We start from the raw sequence: 13,220 nt of genomic DNA, 5'->3' as shown, positions 1-13,220 counted from the left end.
ACTATCCCGAAACGGTATACGAAACGGTACCGGTATCGAAATATTTCGTTTCAGTGTCTTGACCGGTACGCCATCCGGTACGGTATTCAAAACATTGATCCGAGGGCCAAGGACTAGACTCGCTGATGTATTATAGACAGTTAATATTTTTCTAAACTTCTGTGCCTATATTGAGGCCTAATGTGGATGCTTGGGATATGAATTAGATTTCTCAAGCGAGGGCGACGTGTATTTGTAATATTAAAGAAGGAATAGGTAATAGGTATTCGCCGTCTTGGTATTACTCTTCAACCGTTTTCAAAGCCAAATTCGGATGCTTCTCGGTAAAATTTAAAACGAAAACCTATTCCTTGTTTAAGAACACTTCCAACGGCATCATGATTCCAATACCTCGAGTCCCATTTAGCAACTTCCGATAAAAATATTTTCCATCAGGACACCTCAGTCTTCTGCTCCTTGATTTCTTCCTAATTCTTGAGAAACGAATTGAAGGGAGAAAATTTTTGGCCCTGTGGAAACATGATGAGGGGGAGAAACTCCTCCGGTAACTATACAAACCCATGTCTGACTATGCACCAGCCTTGGGCTTCACTGCTTGTTCATGGGATAAAGCGCGTTGAGGGCAGGTCATGGCCTGCTCCAATCAGAGGTACGAACCCTGAACTCTATGATTTCTTTGGTCTTTTGTGGTTTGTTTCTTTGGGTGTTAGTGGCTTTTCAAGCTTGGTGTGTTTCGGCTAACGCACCGCATTTGTTTTTGTTTTGTTTTGCTCTTTTTTTTTTTTTTTTTTTTTTTTTTTTTTTTTTTTTTTTTTTTCTGCCTTTTGTTCTGGAACTTTATTGATTTATTTTATGTATTTTGATGGGAATTAGTTGGAAAGTAATGTTAAATATAGTCGTGCAGTGTGCAAGCGTTAACCCACTATTAAAAAAATTAGTTTTTCTCATGTGAGTTCCTATTTACTCACTTTTTTGTCAAAATGATTGCTCGGCGTTTGCGTACTTTACGACTGTAAATATCATTTATCTTAGTTGGGTGAGTGCTCTTCTTTAAGGGGTGGTGGATTGGGGTTTCGCAATGTGAGGGCTTTTAATAAGGCTCTTCTTGGGAAATGACTGTGGCGATATAATTATGAGAGGAAAGCATTATGCAAGGTGGTGATTGATGCTAAGTATGGGAGTATAAGGGGGGTTGGTGCTCTAACGAAGTTAGGGGGCATACAGAGTGGGGTTATGGAAGCATATCCGGAAAGGTTGGTGGTCTTTCTGTAGCAACACTAGGTTGTGTATGGGGGATGGCAATAGAATCAGTTTTTGGCATGATGTTTGGGTTGGAGATATGGCTATTAAGGATGTCTATCCCTCTATTTTTAGAATTGCACGGGAGCATGATGCTTTGGTGGCTGACTTGCAGGAAATTACTAATGGTTTGCAACAATGGAATGTTAGCTTCATTAGGTAGGCACATGGTTGGGAAGTAGGTGTCATGGTGAAGTTCTTTAACTTGCTATATAACATTGGTCCTACTGTTACAGTGGTGGATAAGTTGGAGTGGAGGCCTTCCAGTAAAGGAAAATTTTTTGTACGCTCTTTCTTTGAGACTCTTACTGCCCAAGCTAGACATCATTTTCCTTGGAAGAACATTTGGTGGAGTAAAGCACCTCCTAAGGCTGCTTTTTTTGTTTGGACAGTAGCCTTAGGGAAGATTATGACCATTGATAATTTAAGAAAGCATTGGCTTATCATCATTAATTGGTGCTATATGTGCAGAAATAGTGGTGAAACATAGGATCATTTACTTCTCCATTGTGAGTTTGTAAGGGCTATATGGAATTACTTTTTCAGCAAAGTGGGATTAGCATGGATCATGTCGGGGAGGGTGGTGGAACTACTAGCAAGTTGGAGAGGGATCATGGGGACATCAGATATTGCAGTTGTGTGGAAGATGACTCCCATTTGTATATTTTGGTGCATCTGGAGTGAAAGAAATGATAGGAATTTCGAGGATCGTGAGCGCTCCTTGGAAGAGTTTAAGAGCTTTTTCTAGAAGACTTTATTTATGTGGGCCATTGCTATAGATTTAAATGGTCCAGCTTCCATGATTTCCTTGTAACCGTTTCTAGTTCCTAAATAGGTGTAATCACATGTATACCTCTTATGTACTTGGGCTATGCCTATCTCTATATCAATAAAATATCTACTTACTTATAAAAAAAAAAAAAAATTTGATGGGAAAGTATACTTGATGTGTTATGGTGTAACAACATTGAGGAAAAACCCAAGTCATATAAGCTTATACATCAAAAGGTATAGTCAAGATTAAATAGAGTTCCTTGGAATTATATAAACTACAATGAATTCTTTTTCAAAGCAATGTGAGATCATACTGACCACGCATCTTATACTCAATTTGAGGTGTTACAATCTTTCCACTTAAATGCCTACGGTCCTCGTTAGGCCATTCATGAGGTGGCACCGCTAAGTCCACACATCTAGCTGGAGATTGACTTCGGATAAAGTTTGGAATGCTACTTCACACTTTTCATAAAACTGGGTAATAGGCAATAGACTTCCACCATTAATTATCATTTTATCAAGCCTTGAAACAATAAAGGAATAAAATTAAGCTTATTCAATAGAATATCCTAATAGCCTATGTTAGCTTCATTGTTTCATTGTCTCCTCCACTAACTCTAATGCAATGTTGGTGAAAGTGCTAGACGCAATGCACAAGCACTTGTGAGGACCACGCCGAACCGAGGGAAGAGATCCCTTCCTGCGGGCAAAATATTGGAGACAAGAAGACAACCAAATGGGCAACGTGCAACCTATCAAGAAGTACGGTGATTCGCATGTTGTAGAGAGCCTAGTAGATGCGGGACAACACAGATAGAAGAAGGAAGGTTCACCCGACACCAGGCAAGGAAAGGATGTGTTGACTGTACAAAGGTAAGCAGTAGGCGAGGACAAGCTTGATAAAGAGATGGGAGCTCTCTGATAAGGTGCTCAAAGGGCAACATGTGTCATACCTAAGGCCCATGCTCTATCAGAGACGTCATATCTGGAGTAAGCCTGGGGGAAGACAGACTACAGACGTGCAGGCCATCTCGTCTAATCTCAGAGGTATGGCCTAGCGCCATGTGGGGGACCTGTACTAGGGGAAGAATTGTGGGATTGGACCCAAGGCAAGCTGTAGGAATGTGTACGCCTTGTCCCATTAGTCATTCGGTCTCTATGATTCTTCAAGTTTAGAGGACAAATGAACAGTTGGAATCGAAGGTCTCTCATTCAAGCATATCAGGAGTCAGAAGAACGTCAGGACTATGACTGACACTCCTGCTGTATAAAAGGCATTGGGCAAGATTTGACTCCTCACTTTTGAGATCGTAAAGTGTTTCACTCTCTTCTATTCGAAACCTTCAAGGAAGCAAGGAGCTCAGGAGCATCACCACTAAGGAATCGGCACCAACACGGCTACTAGTAATATTGTTCAAGTAGGTTAGCTCCTATGACTATACTGGGAATCCAAGTAGGAACGAAGATACATTCATTCGGCATGGGATGGGGTAAATGTTTGTGAGTATGTTTAGGGTTTGCATATTCTGTATCTCACCTCTCTGACATAAAAAGTGCATATTTTCTTCATTATGCTTATTGGCTATCTTTACGTTGTGATTTTGAGATGATGAAATTTTGAGATGTGATTTTAGATGGTGTGATTCCAACTGTCGTGTAGTTTAGGATTCACAACGAGGATTTTAAACCTAGACATAACTATTGAAAAGCATTCAGATCTGTTTTGTAGGGAGTTTTGGTGGAAAAATTCCTGGAAAGTCGATGGATTTTCTTACCTCAATGATGCAGCAGCTCTGAAAGTTATTCCAATCATTTTTCCCAAATTGTCTGGCCTAGGATTTGAGAATAGAGGGGTTGGCAGCACCTTCCGTGAATTTTGTCTTCATTTTTGGTGAAAGCTTGGAGAAATTAGGTTGCTACCGGAGTGGCTGATTTGGCAGAGAGTGTTTAAGGTTTTCGAAAGGCTAATATTTAATTCTTTTAAAGAACTCATGAAGGAGCTGCTGTCACAGCTATGTAGATATTCGTAGTTATAATTTTTATTGGTAGTTCCTCTAAGCTTCTCAACGTTATTGTTTAAAGATTGAGAAGCTTAGAGGAAAAGGTTGCACAAAAATTGATATTTTATAACTCCTAACTTCTGAAGGCTCGCACCTGGGGCTCAAATCTACTGGTTGTATACAACAAAGAACTCCTATTTGCTTGATACTTTCTTTAGGCTGTCCTAACTCCTTTAAACTAACTTTCCTCTATTTTTCTAGCACAAACTAGTTTTTGTAATTTACTAAAACTGACAAAGAATTCACACTGAATATTTTGACACCCATATCAAAAACATACTTTCTAAAAATGGAAAATTTAGTTAAAAAAGGAAAGACAGTATATGGGCTGTATGGAATGGGGTTATGAATAAACATCAGAAGGGGATGGGGGCTTTTTCTAGTCATACTAGATTCTAGGTGAGAGATGGCTCTAGGATTAAATTTGGGCATGACTTATGGGTATGGAGACAGGGCATTCAAGGAAGCTTTTCCAGTGACAGTATAGTTTCACTAGTGTGCAACAAACTTCAGTGACTTAATTATTGCAATCTTCTAGTGGTCATGTGTGGAATATCAACTTTATGTTTTTTCAAAATGGCTCATGACTGGGATCTTGAACCATTCACAGAAGTTTTCAGTCTCTTGTACTTGCCAGATTATGTGTCTTGTAGGTATAGATAAGATCATCTGGACTCTTTCTAAGAAAGGGAAGTTTACTGTTTGTTCATTCTATCGAGTTCTTATACCACCTCCGGCTAGTAACTCTTTTCCTTGGAAGTATTTGATGGGCCAAAGCACCTCTAAGAGCAGTTTTTTCACTTGGAAAAATTCCATAGGGAAGATCCACACCATGAATAACATAGGGAAACATCATTTCACTGTGTTTGATTGGTCCTTTTAAGTGTCGAAAGAGAGGAATCTGTAGACCACCTTCCACTCTATTGTGAGGTTGCCAAAGTCTGATGGAATGACTTCTTTAGTAGAGTTGGGTGGCTAGTTGAGTGGTTTTGGGTTATGCTTAGAAGAGTAGCAGACTTCTTTACAAAAATTTTATGTAAGTGTTAACTCCTTGCAAACTGATGTGGGTCATATGGTACCCCCTATATTGCAGCAGGGTGGAAGATGGCTCCTATATCCTTAGTGTGGTGTGTTTGGAGGGAAAGAAATGACAGATTTTGAGAACCATGAGCGAATGACAGAAGAACTTCAACCTTCCTCCTCCTCCTCCTTCTTCTTCTTCTTCTTCTTCAATACTTTGGTTCTTTGGACATCAGCTAATACTTTTTCTTTGGACATATGCTAATACTTTTTTTTCTTTGGACTTTGCTCTAGATTTTTATGGGCCGAGTCTTCATGATTTCCTTGTATATTTGTTTTGTTCCAAATTAAATGTTTCCCTTATTTTTTTGTACTCGGGTTAAGCCTTTGCCCAATTCAAGAAAATGTTTAAATCACCTATCAAGAAAATGATGAAGATGATTATATACTTACTTGTATTGCTTATTTCAGCTTAGAAGTCAATACCTACAATTCTTTATGTAATTTTTTGATCACTTGATTGTCATATTGTATAATTTTTTAACAAATTGAATTTATAGGTTAAATATATTACCATCTTGCCTTTTTTATTTTGTTTTATTTTATGAATATTTTGTCATTATACATAATTTTTTAAGTTTGGGCATATTTCAATCAGTGCACTTGAGCTGCGTGCCTAGGCTCTAGGCTATGTTTGCAGTTAAGTGCGCCTGATGCTTTCACAAACATTTCAAGTAATTGAGCAGGAGAACAGGACAGCAGCATGATGATAGTGAGCTTGTTAATAGAATATATGGGTTGAAGTTGATCCTGCAATCAGATACAAGAATACAACATGATTAGACTTAAGCGGGTTCAATTTGGGTCTTAACTAATTGGATTTTCAGAAAGAATGAAAGTTGATTTAGGAATATATGTAATAAATAAATGTGTCCAAAACACAAGCCTACAGAATTTAAGGGGGAAATACTACTCAATAAGATGAGATGTGGATGATAATTCTTCTTGTCGAGATCACATTTGGGGGGCTTTGTGCCAAATAATCCCTCGAGCGAAAATGATTTGTGGGAGACAATAGTAAAAACAACAGGAACAACAATAACATTGAAATTAGTAACAGTAAATAACAGTACCTTTCAATGAAGATGTTTCTAATTGTTCAGAATATTTTCTTTTGAAGGCCGCCTTTGGATTCATGCTGCAAGTAAGGTGCCAGATGAGGCCACGATCAAAGCAATGGAGGACTTCTACAGGGAAATTTATGCAGTGAATGGAATTACTGATCTCAAGTTTCCAGAATATTATCCTGTTTCAAGACTACTAGGTAGTCAGATTTGGTACTCTTCATGATAATCGTTTCTATCTTTATCTGGCTGTCTTTTGTTTGTTTGTTTGTTTATTTGATACATGTTCCCCAGAAATGTTTTAAAGTAAATAAAGCAATATCGCTCTGGCCTGATTATGTCCCCTAAGTCATGTATGTTCATTTAGGTGGGTGCTTTCTAAGGTGCAGTCATGTATGTTCATTTAGGTGGGTGCTTTCTAAGGCTTGCACCTGATTATACTCATTATTTGAGTTTGGGAACCTATAAGTCATAAATCCATCATGGAAAAATCTGAGAAAATGAGATCGTTTGTCAGAAAGAGGGGAATGATGCTGTGAGACTAGATTGAGGTTCAAGTTTGTGCTATGGGATGGGCAGTTTAATCTGAAGGTTCTTTTGGGTCTCTCTCCTTCTGTGATATAGGATGTGGACAAAGCATTAACACATCTCCCTCTCTGCCCCTACCATGCACCAAACTGTCATATAGAAAAATCGGATGAAGTAATGCAAGTGGCCCGGTTCAAGTAGGAAAGTAATTTTCAGAACTGCATCATCTAAGATATTTTTTTCTCTAACTTATTCTGGGTGACGGAAATATTTCTGTGGGGAACATCTTGAATTTCTTGAAATATTTGATTTTATTATTCTTATGGGGATATAAATTTATACAAGTATAAGTTTCATCTTTGATGTAGGGTGTGTTGAAGTGGTTGGCTGTGTTAGAGGTGAAGAACTAGCACACTGGAACATTGTACCTGAAGGGGTGAGTAAGCCTTTTTTTTGTATTGATGACTTATTTACACGGTTCCATAGACTTTTTCTTGACCAAAATCTGTATATGTTTACCCATGCAGGTGAGGCTGGAAGGACTGACTGACTTTTGTTGGCTCTGTGAACAGCCACAGGTGTGTACACTAATATGCATCAGATTTATGACTGTTCATGGTATTTCGTGATCACAAATATGTCCTGATATCCTGATCATTTCTTTTCTTTATACCATGAATGCAGAAACTGTTAATTCCTTTTGAGATGCGAGGGTACCAACGCGTTTATAATCTGGAAAAAAAGGTATAATGCAGAAACTCTGGGCCTCATTGAAATTATTCTCAAAAAAGGTTTTCCTATTGCAACAACAAAAGCAGAGATGGACAAAAAATGTGTCCAGTTGGGTGTTTTCTGTTCTTAGTTTTCTGAGAGCTATAACTCAAAATCCTTTCTTCTTTTTTAAGAATCATTTTGCTGTTTTCAGTTATTTGTGGTTCTGTTCTTAAAACTCAGAAAATGGGAGAGGGGGCAGGCATTTTGGTGTTACGTTTGTTTATGTTGTTTCCTCAATCTGCAGTTTTGTTTTAGAAGGGGGAAGGGGAGGAGGCGGGCGTGTAGTGTGTCAATTTCACCATCCAGAACATGGAGGTGGATCCTTGATCCAAGCTCCCATATTGTTAATGTTCTTGAGGGATATTTCGGGGCTGTATATTTTGTGTAAAAGATTCTTGTATGACTGCAAGTGGTTTCGAGCAGACACAGACCATATCACAATCAAATAGTGTTTTCAGTGCTGCTATATGGTTTGATTGCCGTGAGAGATTTTGGGAACCAATCTAATTGAGCTCTCTCTTTCTCTCTCTCTCTTATGTATATATATTAGATATATATGTGTGTGTGTGTGTGTATATCTTTGGCAGCGTGTACTCTTTACTAACTTCTTTTTCCTGCCACAGACATACGAGGCTGCTATTAGAGGTCTTGTTTCAGTTGATGGCCCACTGCCTGTGAAATTTCCGCTTCCAAATCTACGAGATCCATTTTCCTTGAAGCCAGGTTCTGTCTCTACACAGTTCCCTGGATCTCAAGCATCTGATGTGAAAGAATCATCAAGCCTTGGTGCCGCAATAGCTGGTGCACGAGCAGCAGCCACTCAGTTCACTAAAAAGGATGAAAATCTCCCTATTGTGACCCAGAATAGTAAACCTAATGCAGCAAAGGCTGGTCCAATAAAGAGCAAATCTTTGAGAGTGGATTCAATGACATACACTAATATTCGTGATAACAAAAGATCTTTGCCGTCAAATAACGAAGAGAAAAGTACTGACAATAAGTATGAGGGAAGTAGTAGCTGTAATCAACCTCCTGCTAGTTTGGAACGGCATCCTGGGGCACCTTCTAAGGTATGCAGTTTCTTCTCTTTAGTTGTCAGTTACTTTGATTTCATTTTTCACGTTTCTATAAAAGAAAGAGCCCCAACAAAAGGCTTTATGAGTCAGACTAGTGCCCTCAGTCCCAAGTGAAGAAAAAAAGAAAGGAAAATGAAAGAGGATGGACGTGCATGAAAATGGTTATTGATAGTTGCCCATAGATGTACTTTTTTTTGGGTAAGTAAAAATTTATTGATATCAGTAGGCATAGCCAAGTAAGCTGGGTGTATACAAGAGATAACACCTTGCTGGGAAGAAGCAGTGAATACAAGGAAATCATGAACAGTAAGCCTAAGATCTAAAGCTATTGCCCAAAAAAACAATGTGCCGAAAAAGAGTTCTGATTTCCTATATCAATCGTTCCGTATCCTTGAAGTTCTGATCGTTTCTTTCCCTCCAGATGCACCACAAAAGGCATATTAGGACCATCTTCCATATTGCTGCAATTTGCTGTATACCATGAAGACTTCTCCAGCTGGAAAAAAGATCCACCACCCTCCAAGCATAAACTATGCTAATCCAACTTTGCCAAAGAGGTCATCCCAGAGGGCCTTGGCAACCTCACAATGAAGCAACAAGTGGTCCACGGTTACACAACTTCTCCTACACATACAGCACCAGTCCATCACTATAATATGGCGTTTCCTTAGATTGTCCATGGTCAGGATCTTCCCTAGTGCAGCTGTCCATACACAAAGGGAAGCCTATAAAGGTGCCTTGCTCTTCCAAATGTTCCTCCAAGGGAAATAGTTACTCTCCTGATTATTGATGATCCTATAGAATGAACCGATAGAGAATTTCCCTTTCTTAGAGGGACTCCATAACAGCTTTTCTGCTTCTTGAATCCTTGTGCAGTAGAGTACAAAAAACTGAAGACTTTGATAAGAACCCCAACTTCCCAATCATGTGCCACCCTGAGGAATTGAACATTCCACCGAATAGACCCACACAAAACCTCCAGTAGGTCCACCATTGTCTTCCTGACTGCATGAATCCAATATATAGTAGGGAAAATGTTCTCAAGCACTCCATTGCTGCACCAAATATCCTGCCAGAACTTGATCCTAGAACCATCCCCCACCACTAATATGATGTGTTGAGAAAAGACCCCTCAACCATTTATAATGTTTTGCCACAAGCCCACACCATAGCACCTTTTACCTCCAAAGAGCACCATCTCCCCATTTACCACCATATTTGGAATCTATCACCATGTTCCACAGTGCCACACCCCTCTTGATGATAACGCCATAGCCATTAACCAAGGAGTGCCTGGTTGAACATCATTAGATTTAGGTTCCACACCCCACCACATGAGATAGGGAAGCATACCTTATTCCAATTGACTAGATGAAATTTAAATTCTTCACCAAGTCTACTCGGAAGGAAGTCACGTTGGAGTTTCTCTATGCAATTTGCCACCCAACCTGTATAGGAAACAATGAAAGAATACGTAGGCAAATTTGAGAGGGTATTCTTGATTAAGGTGATCTCCCCACCTTTTGACAAATACAACCTCTTCCAACTTGCCAACCTGTGTTAAATTTTCTCGATCACTTCATTCCATATGGGTGTAGCCTTGAAGGACGCTCCTAATGGGAAGGCAATGTACCTAATGGGCAGGGAAGACATCTTACACCCCAACGACCTAGCCTAACTTCTTAGATTGATAACATTCCCCACTGGCACCATTCCGGACTCAAGAGAGATTCACCTTTATGCCTGACACAGCCTCAAAGCATATAAGAAGTGCCCATAGTGAGTGGATTTTATTTTGGTCCACATTGCGTACACTCAATGTATCATTTACAAACAACAAATGAGAAATGTTAAGAAAATCCAACCGAGAAACCCTTCACAAAACCAACCCCCACAATCGCTGTCAACATTCTACTAAAAGCTTCCATGAAGATTACAAATAGTAGAGGAGACAATGGTTCACCCTGCCTCAACCCACTTGAGCTACTAAAAAAGCCCATGGGAGTGCCATTCACCAATACAGAGAGCACAACAATGGAAACACGATGCATAATCCAAGAAATCCACCGTTCCCCGAATCCATGCCTCTCGAGCACATAATGCAGAAATCCCCAATTGACATGATCATATGTCTTCTCCATGTCTAGCTTGCATAAAATTCCAGACTCACCAGATTTTATACGGCTATCCAAGCATCCATTTCCAATGAGCACTGAGTCTAGGATTTGTCTACCTCTGACGAAAGGATTATGAGACTTTGATATAATCTTCTCCAAGATTTCGCTCAGACGATTGGCAAGAACCTTGGCCATAATCTTATACACCCCATTTACTAGACTAATTGGGTGAAAGTCCTTAACATCTGAGGCCCCCGGTTGAAACAAGTATGGTTCAAACAAGTTATTCATATTGCCTGGTTTGTGTCTATTTCAATTTGGTTCTTGTGTATGAGTCTAACTATACATTCTGTATCCTAGTTTCAGATCCCTGAACAGATATTCAATATTTTACTGATCTGTGTTTCATCAACTAATAAAAACCGTATTGTACTCGATCAGATGGAAATTATGTCTGGAATCTGGAATCCATATCTAACTGACATATGGAACATCTAATACTTTTGATTTTTAGGCCCGTGCTTTCTTCTTATGCCAATTCCCATTTGCAAAAACTAATAAAAACCATATTTATCAGATTGAAATTATGTCTGGAATTAATTATCAAGAAAAAAAAAATGTCTGGAATTGGGTACCCATATATATATATATATATATATTTTTTTTTTTCTTATAAGTAATTTGGTACCCATATCTAACTGACATACAGAACATCTAATACTTTTGAGTTTTAGGCCCATACTTTTCCTCTTAGGCCAATTCAAATTTGCAAAAGCTAATGCACATCTTGGATTATCTTTTGGTAATAAACCGCGATTTTGCATAATGTCTATTGTTGGTTAAAAGAAGCATGCACTGAGGGACTGATTTAGCTCACAAAGTGCATCATGCGCTCTTGTTCTATACTTTTTTTGTTTGAGATTATTTTGTACAATTGAATGAGTAGTTCTTAATAGTATAACGCTTTATTGAAAATTACTGCCATAATATGCTTTAAACAACAAAACTGGTATGATGTGCAACAGAACAGAAAGCATAAGTAGGCAGGCTGCAATTGTTTCCATTTTGATTGGGTGTCCTTTGTGGAGACAGTATACCTTAAAAGTGCTTCATACAAAGGCATCTTTGCTAGAAAATGCTGTTACTCTTTCTCACTTTCTTTCTTAGAAATAGGAAAAGAATCACTTACTGTTTTCCTTGGAAGTTTTAGGGTTTGAAGGTTTTCTTGAAGGCATAGTTTTTGTTTAAATGGCTGCATGGGGAAAGTTTTTTTATTGTGAACAACAGTAGAGAGAGAGATAAGCCATAATAGAATGTTGTTGTATGTGCAAGGTCAGTTGTGAGATATTAGATACCTTATTTTGCATGGCTTGGTGACAAGGAAGCTTTGATCATTTATATTTTCTCTCATGGTGCTATCTAGGGTGATGTTGAGCTATTTGCAGCTGGCAAGCAAAATATTGCCAGCCTTGAGTGAGCCTTACACGTTCATGACTATGGTTACATCATTGGCAAATATGGATAAATGCTGCACTTGATAAAATTTTCCATTCTGTTCATAAATTTTCCTTTTGGAACTATTAAACCTTATACACCTCATGTTTCCACAATCTTGAATTGCTTTATGGATTTCTTTCAATGATATTTTGTTTATGGATTTTTAGATTTTCGCTGCAGCCTTGAGGGGACTCAAGCCATCATGAATTTCTGGAATTATGGGGGAAGGAATATATCTGTCCCTGCTGTTACAAATTGCTTGTGGAGTCTGGCTCTTTATAACTGGTCATAGCTTGAAGAGTTGGGCGTTCTTTTCCTTGTGTTTTCTCATAAATATTCTACGTATAGATAAATACATTTATGTATATAGGGGTATTTGTAGTACTCGGTTTATTGTTCATTTTCCTTTGTTTATATCCCTGGCTATCAGAATTTGATGTTTTTTTTTTTTTTTTTTTTTTAAAGCTATTAGAGTTTGATATGCTGTAACTTTTGATGGTTAAACTCTCAGTTTTCTCTCTCTTTCGCTAATGATCGGCGCATGGAGGGCTTTCATTGGCATCTGTCTTTTATCAGGTTTATTGGTGCTTCTTGACATATCAATATAACGAGAGAAATGATAGTTGCAGTCGTGAATGTGCAAGCGTAATGCAATCTCTTTGAAAAAAGTGAATATATACGGGACTCATAAAAAAAATTAATTTTTTAATAATAGACTTAACTTTTTTTCAAAGCGACTGTACGTCAATTGAACACTCTACGACTACATGTAGCATTACTCATATAATGGTTCATGGTCCCATTACTGCCGAATCTTTTATTAATGATCCAAACTGAATACCCCTTCCAAATCTTATTTGTCATCCATATACATACATACAGAAGAACTTCACAAAATTGCCGTTTGAAGGCTTGAATGGTTCAGTTGATCTCTTTGGGATTAAAGAA

The 13,220-nt window shown here is 38.4% G+C and overlaps 1 protein-coding gene across 3 annotated transcripts; it reads left to right on the top strand.

Moving 5' to 3' along the window:
- Nucleotides 1–209: 209 nt before the first annotated feature.
- Nucleotides 210–12,833, top strand: LOC108991165. Of its 3 annotated transcripts, none has more exons than XM_018965324.2 (7): nt 210–649; nt 6,337–6,480; nt 7,177–7,244; nt 7,336–7,386; nt 7,493–7,552; nt 8,206–8,652; nt 12,440–12,833. In XM_018965324.2, the coding sequence occupies exons 1-7, from the start codon at nt 520–522 to the stop codon at nt 12,476–12,478; spliced, it is 939 nt and encodes a 312-aa protein (XP_018820869.1). In that variant the 5' UTR covers nt 210–519; the 3' UTR covers nt 12,479–12,833. The 3 variants fall into 3 exon arrangements, with proteins under 3 accessions (XP_018820869.1, XP_018820875.1, XP_035549387.1); XM_018965330.2 differs by having other exon boundaries at nt 218–649; nt 12,453–12,833; XM_035693494.1 differs by lacking the exon at nt 210–649 and adding an exon at nt 2,753–3,498.
- Nucleotides 12,834–13,220: the final 387 nt, after the last annotated feature.

The sequence above is a fragment of the Juglans regia genome, chromosome 8 (assembly GCF_001411555.2).
Source record: "Juglans regia cultivar Chandler chromosome 8, Walnut 2.0, whole genome shotgun sequence".
Classification (NCBI taxonomy): domain Eukaryota; kingdom Viridiplantae; phylum Streptophyta; class Magnoliopsida; order Fagales; family Juglandaceae; genus Juglans; species Juglans regia.
The sequence above is the reverse complement of the archived record's forward strand: the minus strand, read 5'-3'. Positions and strand labels throughout refer to the sequence as shown.